The sequence below is a fragment of the Eutrigla gurnardus genome (assembly GCF_963514095.1).
Source record: "Eutrigla gurnardus genome assembly, chromosome: 8".
NCBI lineage: Eukaryota > Metazoa > Chordata > Actinopteri > Perciformes > Triglidae > Eutrigla > Eutrigla gurnardus.
The window spans coordinates 13,285,966-13,305,057 of NC_139922.1; the positions used below are offsets into that span (position 1 = coordinate 13,285,966).

At 41.5% G+C, this 19,092-nt stretch overlaps 2 protein-coding genes across 2 annotated transcripts; one reads left to right on the forward strand and one right to left on the reverse strand.

Annotated features, from left to right (window-relative positions):
- Window positions 1-5,438: 5,438 nt before the first annotated feature.
- c1galt1la (core 1 synthase, glycoprotein-N-acetylgalactosamine 3-beta-galactosyltransferase 1, like a) lies at window positions 5,439-10,315 on the forward strand. Its single transcript, XM_084015270.1, has 4 exons — window positions 5,439-5,579; window positions 6,409-6,663; window positions 7,823-8,487; window positions 9,841-10,315. Exons 2-4 carry the CDS (start codon window positions 6,453-6,455, stop codon window positions 10,177-10,179), a joined length of 1,215 nt encoding a protein of 404 aa, XP_083871396.1. The 5' UTR covers window positions 5,439-5,579; window positions 6,409-6,452; the 3' UTR covers window positions 10,180-10,315.
- Window positions 10,316-10,677: 362 nt separating this feature from the next.
- tac3a (tachykinin precursor 3a) lies at window positions 10,678-12,988 on the reverse strand. The gene is made up of 7 exons (XM_084015271.1): window positions 12,806-12,988; window positions 12,325-12,440; window positions 12,124-12,223; window positions 11,989-12,012; window positions 11,848-11,901; window positions 11,657-11,723; window positions 10,678-11,442 (listed from the first exon to the last, which is right to left on the reverse strand). Exons 2-7 carry the CDS (start codon window positions 12,424-12,426, stop codon window positions 11,424-11,426), a joined length of 366 nt encoding a protein of 121 aa, XP_083871397.1. The 5' UTR covers window positions 12,427-12,440; window positions 12,806-12,988; the 3' UTR covers window positions 10,678-11,423.
- Between the last annotated feature and the right edge of the window lie 6,104 nt (window positions 12,989-19,092).

Genomic DNA, 19,092 nt, shown 5'->3' on the forward strand with positions numbered 1-19,092 from the left:
ATAGCAACACATTATAAGCAGCACCGGTCCTCATTTTTGCTGATCTGAATTTACAGATCACTCTGTATGTTGTTTTTTTCTAGCTAGCTAATATTTGCATCGCATGTGTGTGTGTGTGTGTGTGTGTGTGTGTGTGTGTGTGTGTGTGCATAGCCAGCCAGTCAGATGGATATGATGTTTTTTCAAGAGACAAGTGTGAGGATCAGGTGAGAGAGTACAGTCAAAATGATGTTGACCACAGTAGGGTGACCAGATGTCCTGAAATATCCAGGATGCTCCTGAATTTTGAGTAGTTGTCCTGAATTCCAAACTCTGTCTTGTTTGTCCTGAAGTGTACCTTGTGGGAGCCTATAATAATTAGGGGTGTGACGAGATCTAAAGTCGACGATATTTCCCATCGCGTTAAAAATCCGTCTCGCGAGATTTGTGAGCTATACATAGCTGAGGTTTTACAGACAGCTGTTACTGACTGGGAGCTTAAAAAACCCAACCACGGCATCGCTTATTGTTACCGACAATGCACGTAATATGGACGTGGCCGTGCGCGACGCGGGATTGAAGTCGCACATCTGTTTTCCGCACACTATAAATCTTGCAACCCAAGCTGGCTTCGGTGTTCCCCGCGTCGCTCGTTTACTCGGGCGGTCATGGTGCGTGTCCACAGGCAGCGGTGTTTCCCCGCGTCCCATTCATTGTCTATGTGAAAAGCTGTGCAATGCATTCTGGTAGCGTCGCGGCGAATGTCGAGAGACGGCGCGCGAGTTGGCCGTTCCTCATTTGCCTAAAGTTGAAGTCGAATCTACTTTATGCTAATCAGAGGCGCCGGGCTCGACTCGCCGCCTCGGGAACGCTCGCGAACGCTCGCAAAAATGTGTTGTTTAAAGGAGAGCGCCTGTCAATCATCCTCTAGTGGCAGCCCACCAAGCGTGCAATACTGGGAAGCGGCGCGTCCACACGCGTTTAAAATCGCCCCTGTGGACACGTACCTTGACTGCTTTTTGTCATCGTAGTTCAGCGGCTACCGCGGTGAAAATGTCCAAGTAGAAACGGCTACAATTACCATCACACAAGTTAATGACGGGCACGTTGGATATGCTGGCTCGTTACCTTGAGCAGCAAGCTGCCATAGCAGCAGCTCTCACCAGCCCAGAGATAAGACAAAACTCCCGAAGCATTGATACACTTGACAGCTGCGATGTCAGAGATGCTGAAGATGCTGTAGTTGCAGCATGTTGTTCATGACATACTTGGTCAGGCTCCGTTTGCACTATTTGCACTCTGTATTGACAAAGTAGAACTTTGATTTGGTTTTGCACATATTTACACTTGGGAAAAAGAAATATTTTATTTTATTTTAACTTTTATAAATTTTAGTTTCAGTTTAAATTTGTGAAAGAAGAAGTTTATTAAAAGATCATGCTTACATCATGCATGTAAAGAGTTATAATAAAATATTTCAAATTGCATGTGCAACTCTGTTAAATTAAAGTCTGTTAGTCCAGTCATATATTTTGTCATTGTAGTTTTCTTAAAATCTCGTCTCGTCTCGTTCTCGTGAACCCAATATCGTGTCTCGTCTCGTCTCGTGAGTGTATCATCACACCCCTAATAATAATAGATAGTATGTTGTATCAAATCAATTACATGGGAAATGATATGTGTGTATTGTGATGGGAATTTTTCATTTCATTACAGTATAATTAGTAGTTTGAGTAGTTTTAACTCATACTATTCCATGTGTCATGAGGTAACCTGTATTCTGCACTTATGTCATGTCATGTGTTACATGAGTTGTGAAATGCATCTTGTGACACCAGCACAGCTGGCAAGTCAATATGGATCTATGGACACTGATGAGTGGTTCAAACACCACATTCTGGACAAAGTTCTCCATCCTCACAAACAACGGAACAATGCTTCTCTGATGACACATCACAAACAACTGTATAAAAGCCCTTCTCAAGACTGAAGAATGGGTCAGACTCTTAAGGAGTTTGCTCTGAAGCTGTATGTCGGTGATGCGGTCCGCTTGGACACCCTGTTTGCGAGGGCTTTGACTTATTAGACTTTGTCTGTTTACAGTCTGTCTGTAGCAACTGCTAGCCTGTTTTGGACTCTTTATAAAATAAATGACTAAAAGCTCTGTTAGGAGTTGTATTCTTATTTCTCATCAGGTGATCATAAACCGATTTCCACCACATGTATCAAAGCCTGATATGTTATTCCTCAGTGCCATAGGCGTGTCAAGCCCGTTGGGTTTATGTACTTTATTGTAGTTATGCATACTGTTTGTTTCTTTTTATGTCATTAAAAATGTTTTAACAAAAAACAAAACACTGGGCCAATAATTCACAGACTAATCTTATATATCTTTATTTATTTGCCTTTGTCTACCTCATTATATTTTAATTCTAATACAATTTCATTTGTAGTACTTTGTAAACCAAGTGATGGCTTTTTGGCTCAGCATTAAAGTAAGATTTCAAGTTACAATGATTTCCCCCTTACCCCAAAAGTCTGATGTTCTTCATTCACAAATGTGAGAATGATAGTCCAAAATAAAGGGACAATTTTTTGGGGATCATTGGGTGCTCAGCACACCTAACGCTCGCCAGTTATATTTACAATCAATGTGCTTCATAGGGGGTTATCCCCAGGGGTGTCATTCACAAGTCCACATTAAGAGGGTTGCACAAGTAAGGAGGGGTGGGGGGTGTTGTTATGTGTTCTCACTTAATTATTTTATTATTTGTATTAATACTACTTAAAGAATATATACGTTAATTATTATTATTCATTGTTTGTGCGCATGTATTGTAAATGGTAATGTAGGTCATGTGACTTCATTGTCTCTGTTCGCAGGAGCCTACAATGTTTTTACCTTCACTTTTCACTGCTCGGTAGTACGCCTACTAAATTCAAAGAAGAGAAGATACTGGTCAGAGAACAACTTCAACACATCCCAGTATGAATATGAGGAAGACGTACTGGGAGAAGGTGAAAATGTATTCTTTATGGCGTGACTGAGCCAAACAGGACCAAGACAACTTTTAGCCCATTGCTATTACGGCTGGAAAAGTAGTTTCTTAGAATAACTGAATTTTAAACTCGAATTTGAGCTAGAAGGAGGATTTAATGATAAGGTGAGTTTTAACGAAGCTTGACAAACATTTTTGCATACAATCTGAAATGTTTATTGAAATTGGACAAACTATCTCACGATATCTCAAAAATAAAGTAATTTTCGTAAACATGCTAGAGGTTTATAGCGAAGGGGCCAATGTTGTTGATGGACAATGTAGTAACACTGGTATGGTGTTTTAAGCAAATGATGTGGAAACTTGAATCTTCCAGTGCAGAATGGACTTTTTAGTGAAGAGAAATCTTGGAGTAGCTAAAAAAAAAAAAAAAGTACCGGTATATAATATTTGCATACTCATGCATTCTGTATTTGTAACAAGGGAGAAGTAATGTGGAAGAATTTAACCAGGCAGCCTAATCAAACAAACACAACTTATTATCCCAATCAGACTATTTTATATCTGGAGGAGATCTATAGAATCATTTGAAAGATGATTAATTCCCATGAAAATGATAAACAGTGGCTTTAAATTAAAGCAAGGAAAAGATGATCAGACTACACAACTCGAACCCAACTGAACATGTGGATCTGTCGGGTTACTTTTAACGGTTTTGAGGTTGCATATGAGTGTAGATTGGTTTTGTAGCCTACTTGAACTTCCTCTTCTTTTGTCTTATGAAATCTTGGAAATATTACAGGTTGCAGAGGACATTCTCCTTCCTCATAAGTGCGTTCATGACTCATAAGCAAGATCTGTTTTTCTGCACAGAAAAGAGCAGCTTTCAAAGCAACTAATGTAATCTCTGTATTTAAGACAAGAAACGACGCCTTACTTTGGGTTGGAAATTCTCACTTCACTTATTAAACAGATGTAAACTTCCAGTTGTTAACTATTCTTTTAGTCCATATCTTGCATTTTTGTGTCTTCATAGGAACTCTGCTTGTTAATTTTTTCTATACCACAGTATTTGTGTGTCTGTCTTACATTATACATTTGTCCAACCAGATTAACGCTGAATGTGTTTGTTTAGTATTTTGCCCAGTGGTGCCTTTTTAAAAATATAAATTTACATATCACACTAGATATATCTCTAGAATACACAATAATGATACATTGGAATATACTATCGGACTACGACAACTACTGTATAAAACAAAAAATAGGATAACATACTATATACATTAGGCAGACTGCACATTTTCTGCTGTTTTTTCTACTTAAATTAAAATACTAGTACTGTAATAATAAAAACAATGTGTGAATTTGTCATGTTCAGGTTAAAGGAAAGTCAGAACAAGAAGGATAAAGCTGAGAGTTCTCTGTGAGACAGAGGTGAGGTGTTATACAAGGTTATTGCTCCTGTAATGGTCTTTGTGGCACGAGCCAAATCAGTCTGTCTTATTTGCTGGTCTATTGCAGAGGACCGAGTCCAGAATGTTGAAGTGGGGGTTCTTCTTCGGCCGCCCGTTGCTGCTTTGACCGAGGTGCTTTTTATGGTCCCTGTAGTCTTCATTTTTTTTAGTTTGTTGCTCGACAGTACGTTCGTACCCCGCCGCAGGCATCTCTTTTTAGAATTGCTGTAATATGGACTTTGTTTATGTAGCCCCCTCCAGTTTCGCCTGGACTTCAGCTGAAGACCATAATGCTAGGAGACAGTTTGTCTCCTCTACAGACCACTGCTGCTTTGCTGCATGCTGCAGAGCCAGTTTTTTTGTCATTGGAAACAGAAAAAACGGTTCCAAATCCAGCACTGGCCCTGATCCAGCACTGGAACTGCTTTGGTGGAAAAGGGGTAGGCTATGTGAGAGGAGGAGCTCTGCTGTCTGTCCAGGAGGTGGTGGAGAGGATGCTCAGGATTATCCAAATGGAAAACAGTGTGTTCAGTATCCCCCTCTATCCACCACAACTTCAAAGGTGTTTGGTTTGCACCCAAAGGTGAAGCAGGTGGTTTCTTCCAGCCCACTCCACCTCCAGTCCATCACTTACACACCCAACCACTGCAGAGGCGTCACAACACGTATGCAAGTGGAATGGCCCGGCTTTGTCCTGGAAGTCTGTGGTGTGCAAGGTGAAAAGAAAGGGAGACAGCATCGCCCCCCTGCGGAGTCCCATGGTACTATCTACAAACCATTAGGCTTTGTTAGGGCGACACCTAGTGGCCAAGTCAAAACAGAGCACCAGCTTTACCCCTTTCGCTCCAATTCACATCAGCCTCAAATCACACATTTCGACAATAATAAACATATTAGTGTAAAACCGCAGTTAACTGCCGTAAATCCTTTTCAGGACGTGAAAAGGCGACTTCCTCAATACGTCACCGGCAGCCAGCCAATGAGAGGCCACATTTGTTAGAGCTTTTGATGCCGAGAATCTGGTGGCTATTTCTCCTCACTAATCATCTCATTTGCGATGCGGAAACGGGGACCAATTCGATCGAAAAGCGAAACGCCGGATCACGTGACCAGTATGAGACGACATGACCGACAGGTGTAGCAGGTTTGTACCGATTTTTATGTAGAAACAGGAAATGTCTCGCTGCAAATGGTTTAAGCATGTCGCGTCCACAAATGACTGATGAACCAGCAAAGATAAACACACACACACAGGCCTACGGGAGTAACTGGCTGGAAATAACCGTGTATGATGACGACATGTCAGCATATCGTAGTTGTAGTCATGGATACCACATGGCTGTAATTCGCTGTCGCAGCACTGTCATGTTTGATCTAAACCGACGCGATGCCGAGGATCACCTACTTTATTTATAGGCAGGAGATAATGAGTGGAGTCGTGATCGCTGAAGAATATACTCTCTGTTTTGTTGTTGTTGTCGCCAAAAAACAAACCCATCTTGTTGATCGTTAACATCGGTGTCAGGTTTTGGGGGTCTTTTACCTCATTGAACCTCTATGAGGCAAACAGATTGAATCTAATGAGATGTTGGAGTGACGCTGCAACAAGGCGTGAAGTCCACAAAGGAGTCCTGAAGGAGGCCTGCTCGTGCCAAAATGAATCCACGTGTTTTATTAGGCCTTTAGCTCGGTTTAAATGTACGTTTGTTAGTTTGGCTTCAAGACAAACAGCAGTGTAGTGTGATGATGTCATCTGGGAGCCTCAGACCTTTTATTAGTGGGACAAATCCCCGTTTTCTTGGAGCACGCTTTCTGATTTGCAGTAAGTCCTACATTCACATTAAAGTAATTTAATTTTAGGTTTATTGGGTGGGGGTCCAAATCCCATATGAGTTTATCGCCTGTTCTGATGATTTGCAAAATAACATCCACTAACCAGTCCATCAAAATCGATCCTGGTGTGTTCCCTATAGAGACGCTGTAACTGGGACATCACAGTGCTGGGGACGGTCTTACCATGAAATCCTCCAGCTCCAGGTGGGCCTTCTCCCTGGGCTTCTTCGTCGGGGCCTGCAGTATCTACTTCTTCCTGCACCAGGTGTGGTTTGAGCGGAGCTACGCTGTGCTGTCAGAGGCTCAGGAAAAAGCCACGGTGGTGTCGGTGAGCCCAACCAGCTGGAGGAAGGAGGGAGCTGCTCCCGTCAACCTGCTCCACTCTCAACATAAAGGTGTATATATCTGTGCGTATAACATACAGACATACATGCACTGGGCCGTGCACACGCGGATTAAATCCCTCCCCTGCCCTTTGCCCTTGTAGAGAAAGTGCCCTTTTTCTGCATGGGATTTTTAAAACGTTCCGCACAGCCTGCCTTGTCCCCAGATATATCGATTGAATAAACAAATTCCTGGTACTCCTGGACGATGGCCATAACCTCCCGCCCTACCTCCTGGAGCACTGTGTGTGGGCATGCACAAGCCTTTGAAAGGACGCACCTACGTACGCATGCTAAACTGAATGCATACGCAGTCAATAAATTGTATTAAGTAGCCTATAAATACAATTAATTCTTATGTTGATGGTTGAAATCTTTATCTTTATATGCAAAATCAAAGGAAGAAGTGGCCTAATACACTTTATCTAATCATTATGTGTTGTTTTTACAGTTGTGGCAAGGCACAATGTCTTCCTAGCCTCGGTACTATGATATTATTTGTGAATTATACTAAATATAGTGTTTGGACAAACCTCAGCCACAGCTTTGTTTAAAATAGTCTACATATATTTGTATATCCCTTTTAACAACGTTGTGAAATGAATGTATTGTGAATTAGTACATTGCTACACTTGTAATAGTTGGATGCCTTTTTATGAATTTGATCCACGTCAGCATCCTCTGCACATGCTTGTACATGCAGACACCATCATTCTTGTTTATCCTACCATCCAAGAGCTTTTTTAGCAGACCAGCCCATAAAGATGGCTGATGCCACCACATAGTTGAAAAAAAGGTCATCAGGAGACTCTTTACAAGATACACCACTGTGATAGACACTGACAGAGCAGGTGCATCTTATTTGGCATGGAAGCTTTTATTCATTTGGAAGTGTCCTTGGTAAAAGAAGGAAGTGCATTTTGACTGATACTTGCCCACCCTTAGTTACTCTAACTATTAACTGTCTTCAGTGGGGTTCCACTGCACGAAAAGGTGTCCAAGGTTGTCAGTTCTTACTCAACTGTCATTCATGTCTCAAAATACAATGAAAGGGAAAGAAACACTGAAGTAAACTGCATACGGAGCCGTCGTGCTCCTGTGTGGCGTTCCTGATAGAACTACATCCCATCACTCCAATGTTAATGTTATATTGTTGGCTGTGTCCCTCCAGATGACGACAGCCGAGTGGCGGACGCGTTGTACCAGAAGGTACGTGTCCTCTGTTGGGTGATGACTGGGCCGTATAACCTGCAGAGCAGGGCCCGCCACGTCAGGGCCACCTGGAGTCGTCACTGCAACGTGGTGGTGTTCATGAGCTCTGAGGAGGACCCAGACTTCCCCACTGTGGGCCTGGGCACTAAGGAGGGCCGTGACCAGCTCTACTGGAAGACTATTCGGGCTTTCCATTACGTCTACGAGCACCATGCGAGCGAAGCAGATTGGTTCTTGAAAGCAGACGATGACACCTACGTGGTGGTGGACAACCTGCGCTGGATTCTGTCCAATCACACCCCTGAAGAGCCCATCTACTTCGGAAAGCGCTTCAAGCCTTACACCAAGCAGGGCTACATGAGCGGAGGGGCAGGCTATGTGCTCAGCAAAGAGGCCCTCAAGAGATTCGTGGAAGGTTTTCGAACCAAAGTTTGCTCGCACACCACACCCGTGGAGGACTTGGCGCTGGGGCAGTGTTTGGAGAAGATGGGCGTGCTTGCAGGGGACTCCAGAGATACTTTGCATAGAGAAACCTTCCACCCATTTGTGCCAGAGCACCACCTAACTAGCAAGTTCTCGAAGAGCTTCTGGTACTGGAGCTATTGCTACTACCCAATTATTGAGGCAAGTCCCTTCACTTATGTTTTATTTGTGAGCTACTGCTGTGAAACGGTACTACGGTATAAGTTGGTAGAGATGGTAAAAGCAAGTAAATATACACCACATATATGCTGAAACCACATATGCTTGACCCTCTATTCCCATTTCTATATCTTATACCTACCTTGAACAGGTCTCTCTTGTAAATCAATGAGATTTTACCTGTATAAATAAAGGTTAATAAAATAAAATATCTACTCATAAAGCTGTCCAAAAGAGCCCAAAATGTCCCTATTAAAGCACATGGGGGTTTACAGATGGCTCCGTGATAAGACAGACATCCTGTGGAGTGGATTATCCTCATTAGAAAGGGGCAAGTCAGGTTAGTTGAAAATCCTTTTAATATTATTAGTGTGCGTCTGCCCTTCAAGTAAGAGAACGATTCTTTTATTTTGAAATGTACAATAGACATCTATTCTTTAACTCAACGTGCACTGCGTGCAATAATAGAATAACAATGGAATAAATTAATATGTGTTTATCTGGCACAGAATGTGAATGCCATACCTGACCACTTCGTGAATTGAAATTAGTTTTAAAGTATATAATTGCAATGGAGACAGTGTCCTGTCAACAAAGGGAAAATTGGTCAATTTGTCGCAGATGACGCAAATGATTTATTGTACTTTGCAATTAAAATGAGACGGGTTCATTACTGATCCTGTCACACACGACGAGTGTAAGAAGCTGCTCAAATATAAGAACACACATTTATATATATATATATATATTTAATTATATATAATTATATATAAACTGTGTGTGTGTATATATATGTATATATATATATATATATATATATATATATATATATATATGTATATATGTGTGTGTGTGTGTGTGTGTGTGTTTGTGTGTGTGTGTGCGTGCGTGCCATAAAATCTGTGAAATCTGATTACAGCATAGTGGATGATAGAGACTGCCACTCTTTTTTTTTAACAATCGTTTTTTTTCTTCATATGGCTCCTAATTATTAATGCTAAAATGCTGCATGTACCATATTTGGAGTGTGTTCTCATGTCGTTGAAATGTGTTTTATTTCAAGTCTTTCACATGTATGTGTTTGTGCTGTCCTGTGCTAACATGTGTTTATCTTGTATCCTATCGTGTGTGTGTGTGTGTGTGTGTGTGTGTGTGTGTGTGTGTGTGTGTGTGTGTGTGTGTGTGTGTGTGTGTGTGTGTGTGTGTGTGTGTGTGTGTGTGTGTGTGTGTGTGTGTGTGTGTGTGTGTGTGTGTGTGTGTGTGTGTGTGTGTGTGTGTGTGTGTGTGTGTGTGTGTGTGTGTGTGTGTGTGTGTGTGTGTTTTATTCCTTCTCAGGGTCCACAGTGCTGCTCTGACTTGGCAGTATCTTTCCATTATGTAGAAGCAGAGCTGATGTACACACTGGAGTACTACACTTATCACCTGAGGGCGTACGGCTACCGGCCCCGCTACCGGCCCTCTTTACGCCTCGGAACACTTTCACAGACATCCGTGACGGCGGGACTTCACAGGGTTCAGGAGGAGACGAATGGAAAGAGTCACACAACTTCAGCCTTCTCTCTCGGTGGAAACCGAACTAAAGCAGAGACGAAGCCAGAGAAAGGGCGTAAAGACAATCTGCACTCTCAGGCCACTGAGAACAGGACTGCAGTCACTCAAGACAGGCACCGCTGATTCTGCGTTTAGCTGGAGTTGATTTCACAGCCCATGTCGGCTAATGGTTTCTTCTGACAGGTCTTCTTGATCCCATCACAGTATGAATCCAGCCAGTGTGACGGTGTGAGCACACTCACGGCGATAGTTGTTACATCTGAATATGATTCAGTGGCAGCGCTGTATGGCTGGGCTTTTTTTTAAAATACATTTTGTTTTAATTATTTTGGACATAATCAGCATTTCAGTCTATTAATTATGATGTTGCACAGTTACAGATATGTGTTTGGAGTGATGCAGGAAGAGGCACATAGAATGTTATTTTAATGTATTTTACTAGTACCTGACCTGAGCCAATAATACAGCAGCTGATTGATGTGAAGATTTTATCATTTTCAATTCATTATCTTATTATTATTTCCTTGAAATTGCAAGCAATAACTTGCGTGTTTGTATCACAACTTCAAAAACATTAAGCATATTTTCTTTATGGCCTCTTTCATTTGTTGGTGTTACATCTGAGGTTCTGGTTAATTAACTTTTGAATTGTTTCACTGCTGAGTTAATTTTTTAATTGAATAATTTTAGTAAATTGGGTTCTTTTAGGCTTTCTGAAACAACATACAACATTTCAAGTTGCAATTTTTTTTTTTTTGTATTTGTGGCCGTTTGCATTTTTACCTTTTTTGATTTCCTTTTGAACATTCTGTGGTTTAATCATTTAAGTAGACTTTAAAGCCACTGCCAATATTGACACAATGTTTGTTTCAGTAAGAAAAACAACAACTGCTGTTAAAAATGTGTGTTTTTGTTTCTTTTTTTTATTACCATTGAGTGATTTGAGCTCTGTGTGTGTACTTGAAACTTGTTTTTGAGAACACTGCAGCTTTTAATTAACACAGTATTGTACAAAATCCAATGACTCCCTCTTGCCAAGTCATTTTATACAAACCAACAGTGAACATTGTAGCAGTTGTGACTGAAGATCACTGTCTGCGTTGAAGCTTGAAGTATCACACAAAAAGAGCTGCAGGAAAAAGCACTGATGTCGATGAATGAATAAATGATGTATAAAAATGTGTTTATTTGGAACTTTTGAAGAAAAAAACAAGATAAAACAAATACAATCTGTGTAGGTTATTGTCACTTTCATAAGCCAGCTGGCAGGTTTACAATGTGAATCACGCCATTTAGTCGTTTCCATGTAGTTCATTGTGTTTCTGGGATCTTCTGTTGCCGGCTGAGAGTTGTTTCAGTAGGAACGTCTACAACCCCTGTAGAAACCTGCACCAAAACACAGCATGCATATGTGTGAGTGTAATACATTATTCAATACCCAAATTTACTTTTTAGAAACACATGACAGAGAAAATCATTAATCATTTGATTGTTTTTAAGACTAGTTTAGTCCCCTGATGTTCTATCCTTTATCAGCCAGGTCAAGCATTAACTTATTTATAAGTAGTGGAGATGTTCCATCAAAAAAATAGGCACCCACCTCAGCCTGCACTTGTTGAGAAAAATGCCTCTCCTCTCTGGATACTCTCTCCTCCAGGGACCATTATCTGTGAGAACAGACATTACAGTCCCATAATGGTATATTGTCTGCAGGCTGAACATCTTGAATCTGAATGCACACAAAAGCCAACAGGGCTATAACAAATATTTGATGTGAATTGTCACACTCACCAGGCTCTGAGTTTCTCCTTCCCATAAGACCGACAAAAATGTCATGCATTTCCCCTATAGAAGCAAAATCATAACCAATTAACACAATGATTTCAAAGAATGTGAAGGAAGCAAACACGTCACTAATCACAAAGATCTTACTTTTTTGTGGCTCAGCGTTTGCCTCTGATAACAATAAAAGAAAAATCGAAAAGGGAAAAATAGATGTGAAATAGAAAAAAGCATTTCAGACGATTTAATAAAGATGAAATAATCAAAACGTTGAATGAGACTCACCGACATTTCTTCTTCCCATCAGTCCCACAAAGCTGTCATAATCCAAATCGCTGTACCTCTTCAGAATGTTCCGCTTGAGGACGTCCAAGCCTGTGGGCTGCTGCGATTATGAGAAGCAAACATAAAATAATAAATATAAAAATGAGGGTCTGAAAGATGGTCTTAAAATCAGTTTTTGTCATGACGCGCCAGGAAACCTACATCTGAAGTTGATCTACGCGACCCGGGCTCCTCGCATCTGGACTGGCTGTATCGAAGTTTCATGACGAGGAAAAGAGTCACTAGCAGCAGACCTCTCCTCATTTTCTCAGCAACACCTGTGCGAGAAAATGTACAGTTATTCTACTTTAAGTTGTAAAAAATATCGCTAAAATATCGCTAAAATTCAGAAACCAATTGTACCTGTTGCGCATAACCCGCTGCGTAATTGGTGCGTAAAAGCGCGCGGTGTCGGTTTACAAGGATATAGTTTATGAACCGTATTTTTTAAATTATTGTTTTGATTCTCTTGTATGCATCCAGTAAACAAACACGAAGACAATAATGTCACGCAGTCCCCCTTTTTGTCTTGACGACAAATATTAAATTCACATCTTCATGTCAGAAAACTGTTGAAAACAGAATAACAATGTTCACATTTAACGCTAAGCATTTAAAAGCAACCTTTTTTTTTTATATTTACCTGTTTTTATTGAGCAGAGTTTGGTCAAAGAAGTCAGCTCCGTGCGCCCTGGTGCAGAGTGAAGCGGGAAGGATAGATCCTGTAGTGAGATCCGCTCAGGATGAATGAGGCATCCACACTTGGGCTAATAAATGATAGCTGGATACCTGCGTAACGCCAATCAGCAGCTGGCGCGTAGGTGGAGCGAGACCTGATGTCTTACATCACGTTGTGCTGAAGGCTACTTAGAAAACTCATCGATGGTCATGATGCTCCTGAGAGCTGTCGCCTCCCCACCACACATGCACACACAAAATAGAGAGGAAAGAGAACGTCACGTTCGTGGACAGAAGTCCAAACATCAAGCTATTATGGAATTTTATTATAGGCTTTGGCGAAAAAGGACACGAATGAACATGACGTAGGCTAGTTGTAATTGCAGCTGAACATTAAATTTGGGATAAAACCTGAACTTGCATGTTCAGTCACATTCATCCAGCTCTTTGCCACCCTCCTCACATCTTTCCCACTCCAGTTGATGTAGTCATCAAAATACTAATCTTTTTTAAAAAGTAATTATATAGGCTGCAGATAGCAGATGGTAATGTATGTGACGAGGCTCCACAGCTGTGCTTGTAATGGCCATTCATACACAAACATGTGTCCACCTATCCCAGTGGGTTTTGGTCAGTTAATGAAGTATCAGGGTAATTTCCAACAATATTTCATGTATTTTAATACAAAATGAACATACATTTTGACAGTGTTGCATGTTTTTTTTATTACATACAAAATAAGAAAGCAAACTGATAGGAACTGAAATCAAGAAGTGAATATTAGGCTGAGATGTAAAATCGTGTGGTGTTAGGACAGGCACATCAGCAGCATGCTGGCACTGACAGGACGAGTAACAAGTGATTCAGAGGGTCACTTGAGATAGTTTTCACGGCTGCTAAATTCTCTCTTAAACGGCTTTGACAGGTGGTGAGATGAAATGTTTGTCTTGTAACATCCAACAGAGTGACACTTTAATAAAAAAAACAACATTTACCTCCAAGCAGCACTACATGATTTAGTTGGTTTGGCAGTGTAGTTATCATTTCCGATAAAAGTAAACATTGGCTGGAGAATAACATTTAGTATTCATGTTAATCCTGACAAGATATTTATGCGTCATGAAAAAAGCATTTTCCCTATGTCACCAGCAGCTGAAAACAACTCAAATTACACTAAACCTATAATTTTTTGCTTGCAATTATACAGGCAATTACTATGCTGGTGTTTGCACACACATTCAGAATGCAGAGAAGCATGAATATTTCAGCAAAGCAAAGTTAGATCAAAGTTGCGATACAGGCACGGGGGACAGATATCGATGGCTGTGGCCTCTGGAGACTGATTCCCCAATAGCAGAGGGCATCACACCCACAACAAAGCACCGAGCACGGATCCAAATAGTGCATTTTGCAAAAAGGTTAACACTGCTATGTTTTAGTAATGACTTCCTATTTCCATATTTGTCCTGTTCCTGTATGTTGTCGCGTGGGGATTGCGGCAGTCAGGGGTTCGGGATGGGAGATCTGACAGAGGTGGGGGAAGTCATTAATTGCATTTTTACATTATTGATGAGTGTTTTTTCATCCTTCTTGGTAATCAAAGCAACCCTGCTTTTGGACTAACAGAGAGGAAAATAGTGCCAGGGGTAGTTTATCCGGCTGCCATGGCAGGGGAAGCTTCTCATCCAGCTGAAGGGTGAATGGATATTGGTGTGGATGTGCTGCAGGGCGAGATGAACGTCCCTGCAATCCATCACATGTAGTCACATACCCTGAACAATATGACACGCCTCCTCTGCTGTAATGCATTTGGATGTCATTCATCACTGGCACACTTGACAATGAAAACTCTTCCTGAGTGTGGGGTCCCCTCGGAGCGGCTGACAGCTGCATAGGGGCTGACAGCTAGGCAGGGCGTTCACGGTTAGCTGGCTCCCGGCAGGTAACCCATGGTGACTATACGTGGACTAGTAGTAGACGGTTCGGCTTCTTGCTAGGATCATATAATATGATTATGTTTGAATTAGTGTAAACATCTAATGCACATCAATGAGGAATGATGAGCGGTAAGTTGGCCACTTGAAAATATTAAAATCTTCCTTTGCAACGGTTGAATGTTGTAAAAAGTTCATTGCCGTTCTCCTATTCAGATGATTCTCAAACATGTATCTGCATGCGCATAAAGAGCAGACTGAATGCCAGCATCTGGTTTGACTCGTACCTTCTTTAACTGTTTCATGAAGTTGTTTGTTTCCTGAATTAATAGGCTGAATAGTTTGAGATGACCTCGCTATGGAACACACGCTCTGCTTGTATGGAGGTCCATGTAAGGATATGAAAATATGCACTATTCTCCTGTTGATGTGTGTCTGGTGAAAGGAAGCAGCACATAGAACCTGGAGTTACAGTTACACAGTGATTCCTCTACTGTCTGCCTAATGGAGCTGCCAATCATCCATTTGTGCAGGCTTTCATGGCTTGAATGGGAGAAGATAAAGTATGTTCCACCCGTGGAGTTGAGAGGGCATGATGACGCAATGGCCCTTATAAGGGCGACCAGAGCGAGACAGCAAAAGGAGAGTGTGCAAGGTTGAGAAGGGAGAGTGAGATCACAATGATGTGTGAGAAATGGCAGGGCATAGATTAAGCTATATTTGTATACAGGCCTGGTTTGGATGCACAGCTTGCAATCGCTTGCCAATAAGTCCAAAGGGGATTCCACATGTGTGAACACAGTAACAGGAAAACTGTCCTTCACACACCCAGTGGCCATCCCTGCTGTTCGCTCTTGCTCGTGGCGACATGGAGACTAAAATAAGCAGATCGAGACGATTCGGGGCCTCTCCGCGGTAGATCATAAGATGCACCTGTCAATAATTGAGTTAATAGGCTCTAATCTTATGTGGTGAATATAACTTAGAGCTCACTCTATACTTCTCCTTGTGGCATGCAAAATGACTTTGATGGATGCAGTTTTTCATTCCACCCACTCCTCCCTAATCCATGACTTTTGAGGTCCCGAAGTGTCACTTCCATCTAAATGTTAATTTGGAGACTGAGACTGACATGGACTTTATGCTCTGAAAGTCTATTTGCATTAGACCTAGTTAGGTGTGAGAAACTATGAGCTGTTGTGTTGCTAAACCAAAACACACTCTCTTTTCTCTCTGTGTTTTGTAAAGAGCTACTAAAAGTGTTTTTCTGCTGTCTTCTTGTCAACAGCTTTAATCTTCTCTCTGTGACGATGGTTGGCACTGAGGCCTTTCAGAGAAAATAAGACTGTGCTGTTTAGGCTCTTGAATCTCTGTTGTGGTCTGTCTCGTAACAGCCTATTTTCAACTCATCATGCAATGAGAATACTCTTGAAGATAGATACAGCATCCTCTTCATCAGAATGACGCAATCAGAATATGTTACATGTGTATTTGCGCTGTAGAAGCTGACTTGAGTTGTGTTTTTAAACCTACTCATGTTATTTATGCTGAAGAGATGCCATCGTCAGTTTGCCGAAGAATTTTTGTTTGCTGCTAAATGTTTTGCAATCAATGTCCGAGTTATGGAGATTTTTCGTTTGCAAAGAGTAACAGCTTTTTTGGACTTCCAGCCCATAATAATCAGCAGAGATGTTCCTCTGCACTATGTTAGCCACTTTATTATGGTGCTCCATGTACGCCCTACCTGCCTGCATCTTAGGCCCTGCTGTTATGTCTTGGACTGTCTCAGGAGTGTCTTTGCACAGCCTGCACCTGGGGTCCTGTCTGGTGTGGCCTCTCTTGACCTTGTGCTCAGTGCCTGTTCTTGTGCTGCCATGTTTAGTGCCTTTTCTGCCATGATTTGTGCCTTGAGCCACTGGTATGATGTCTCGATATCAGCCACTTCTTCTATCTGTCGGTGGTAGATGCCCTGCAGGGGCTTGTCCTTCCATGATGGCAGAGGCAGGTTATGTGTTGGTAGTTGGAAGGAATCGTTCCTGGGGGTCCTTCATGATCAGGACTTGGGTTTGGCCTTGGGTTAACCACTCTGGGTGGGGACCATCCATCAGCAACTGCTTCATTTGTGCTGCCACACATTCATGGAGTGCAGTTAGTTTCTTTCTAGTAGGGCCTGGTGCTGTCCAGCCCTTCATACCTGACACTCTTTCTTTGATGTCTGCCATTGTGATGGTAACTGGGTCTTGTTCTGGGAGGTTGCAAATGTTTTTCCAGTATTGTCTGTTCTCATACTCTTACTCTACCACTGGGATTCAACTTTGGATGGTTGGTAGCTAAAGCTGTGAGTCTTGGTTTGGGAGTTTTCCTAATCAACTGTCATTATTTGAGGAGTTTGCAATGAGACAGGGTTCGTCTTTGAACTAAACAAACCAATTTTAATCAAAAGTTATGTTTTTCTTAGTCTAGCTGCAAGCTTGCAACTTGGACCTCCACTGTGTGTTCACAGAGTGCTTACTTGATATTTTGTTTTAAATTCCATCTTTTAGGTGTCTAATTTTAGAGCTCTGAATGTATGTTGGAGATGTAGGGTGTATAGATCAATACTGTGGTGATTAGGGGAATATGGTATATTAATATTGATTAGTATAGCGATTGAGCTTCCATCACAGCTTGATATTGCACTTACTCGACTAATTTCTGTCTGTCATGCCGGGTCATAAAACAGTGTCAAGGGAAATTATGGAGTCATGTCATCAAAGTGTGCAACATAGGGACTGAGACATAAATTAGAAACCACAAAACCACATCACAGTCACATTATTCTCCGTTTGATTGAATCGGAACGTTTGATGTTGAATGAATTGTGTTATTCGTCCCTACCTGCTGCGTGAGTGTCCACGTGAGCGTACTGTACTTTCACAGTTGCAGTACAGAGAGAGTGCAGACACACATATTAGTATACAAACACACAAACAAACTTCACACTTGATTTACACAGCTGTGATGCGACGGGTGCCAATGAGACAATGTGAAACATTTCCCACGACAGCGCTGGAAATACTAGGCCCCACTGATCTCGGCTCTTTTCTATTTCAATAATGTCAGTTGTTTCCTGAGTGGGCTGGTTTACTTCTTTGTTGTTTATTTGCTAACGTTGTTAAGAAAGTACAATGATAGATAATGACTTTAAAATGTGAGAGTCTCCTCCACCACTGGCCGATGCCCACTGTACACTCGGGGTTGTTGTGTTTTGAAGCAGAATACAGATTGCCACAACACTGGAGCAAAGGTGAGTCCTGCGTAGAGGTAATTTCACAGGCAATAAGAAAAACTCGCCTATGAATGACCAGTGGCATTTTTGTGCTCCACTTTGTCTCTTTTCACAGGAGACCAAGTCAATGAAACATATTCATGGAGCGTTCACCTACCTTAGAGAAACAGCTGTTATTGCTTTCGTGGTATGAGGGGTCAGCTATTGATCAACTCTGACACATCACATCAAGATGGTTGTGTTTCTCTTGAAGGCAAAGCAACACGTTGACAGCACCGGCTCATATCTCCGTTGGTACACAAACAAGAGGCGTCCTCACTTTTTTTCTGTTTGATTTGAAATGGTGGTAGAAACTCAAACATGATGGGTTTTTAAAACGTATTAGGTAATACATAAGAGATTTACAAGGTTCAGAATTAAAGGGAACTTCACAGCGGCAACAATCAATGCTTTTATCTCAACAACGGCCAAATAAAGTCAAAGGAGTGACTTGCAGTGACAAACCCAGAAAAGGAGCATCCCCTGCTTTGGTGTTATTCGTATTCTATAGTATCTATGATAATCTACAAGTCACTTATGGTTACTGGAGACGAGTTGAACAAGATGCTTGAATTTTGATGGCTCTAATAAATCAACTGTACGCTATATGCACAGCCCCCGGCCACAGAAATTAGTGGCTGGTTAACATAGTGGAGCAACAGCAGCCATATATTTCCCACAGGAGTTCGTTGAGAGGCACATGAAATGATTGCTAATGTTGCCTTCAAACTGGACCTCCAGGATTTCATCATTTTACTTAAACCAACACACTCATAAAACGACTCTGATCTGATTTAAATGCAGTTGGAATGTTCTAATGAGCTAGATTCTCTATCATGTTTACCAAAATTGATTTAGGTTTTAGATAGTCTGTTTAAGTTTTGTCCATATTCAATAAACATTACCTGAAAATGTTTGTCAAGGTTAGAAATTAACTTCTTGTAAGAAACTATTTTTCCAGGCGTAATAACAGTCAGCCCAACGGCTGTCTTGGCTCCATTGTGATTGACG

Excerpts from the sequence above, each read along its gene's own strand:
- c1galt1la (XM_084015270.1), top strand. The coding sequence starts at position 6,453 with ATGAAATCCTCCAGCTCCAGGTGGGCCTTCTCCCTGGGCTTCTTCGTC. Across the intron at positions 6,664-7,822 it reads GCTCCACTCTCAACATAAAG|ATGACGACAGCCGAGTGGCG; the intron begins GTGTATATATCT and ends GTGTCCCTCCAG. Across the intron at positions 8,488-9,840 it reads GCTACTACCCAATTATTGAG|GGTCCACAGTGCTGCTCTGA; the intron begins GCAAGTCCCTTC and ends ATTCCTTCTCAG.
- tac3a (XM_084015271.1), bottom strand. The coding sequence starts at position 12,426 with ATGAGGAGAGGTCTGCTGCTAGTGACTCTTTTCCTCGTCATGAAACTT. Across the intron at positions 12,224-12,324 it reads CGCGTAGATCAACTTCAGAT|CAGCCCACAGGCTTGGACGT; the intron begins GTAGGTTTCCTG and ends TCATAATCGCAG. Across the intron at positions 11,902-11,988 it reads AAACGCTGAGCCACAAAAAA|GGGAAATGCATGACATTTTT; the intron begins GTAAGATCTTTG and ends TTGCTTCTATAG.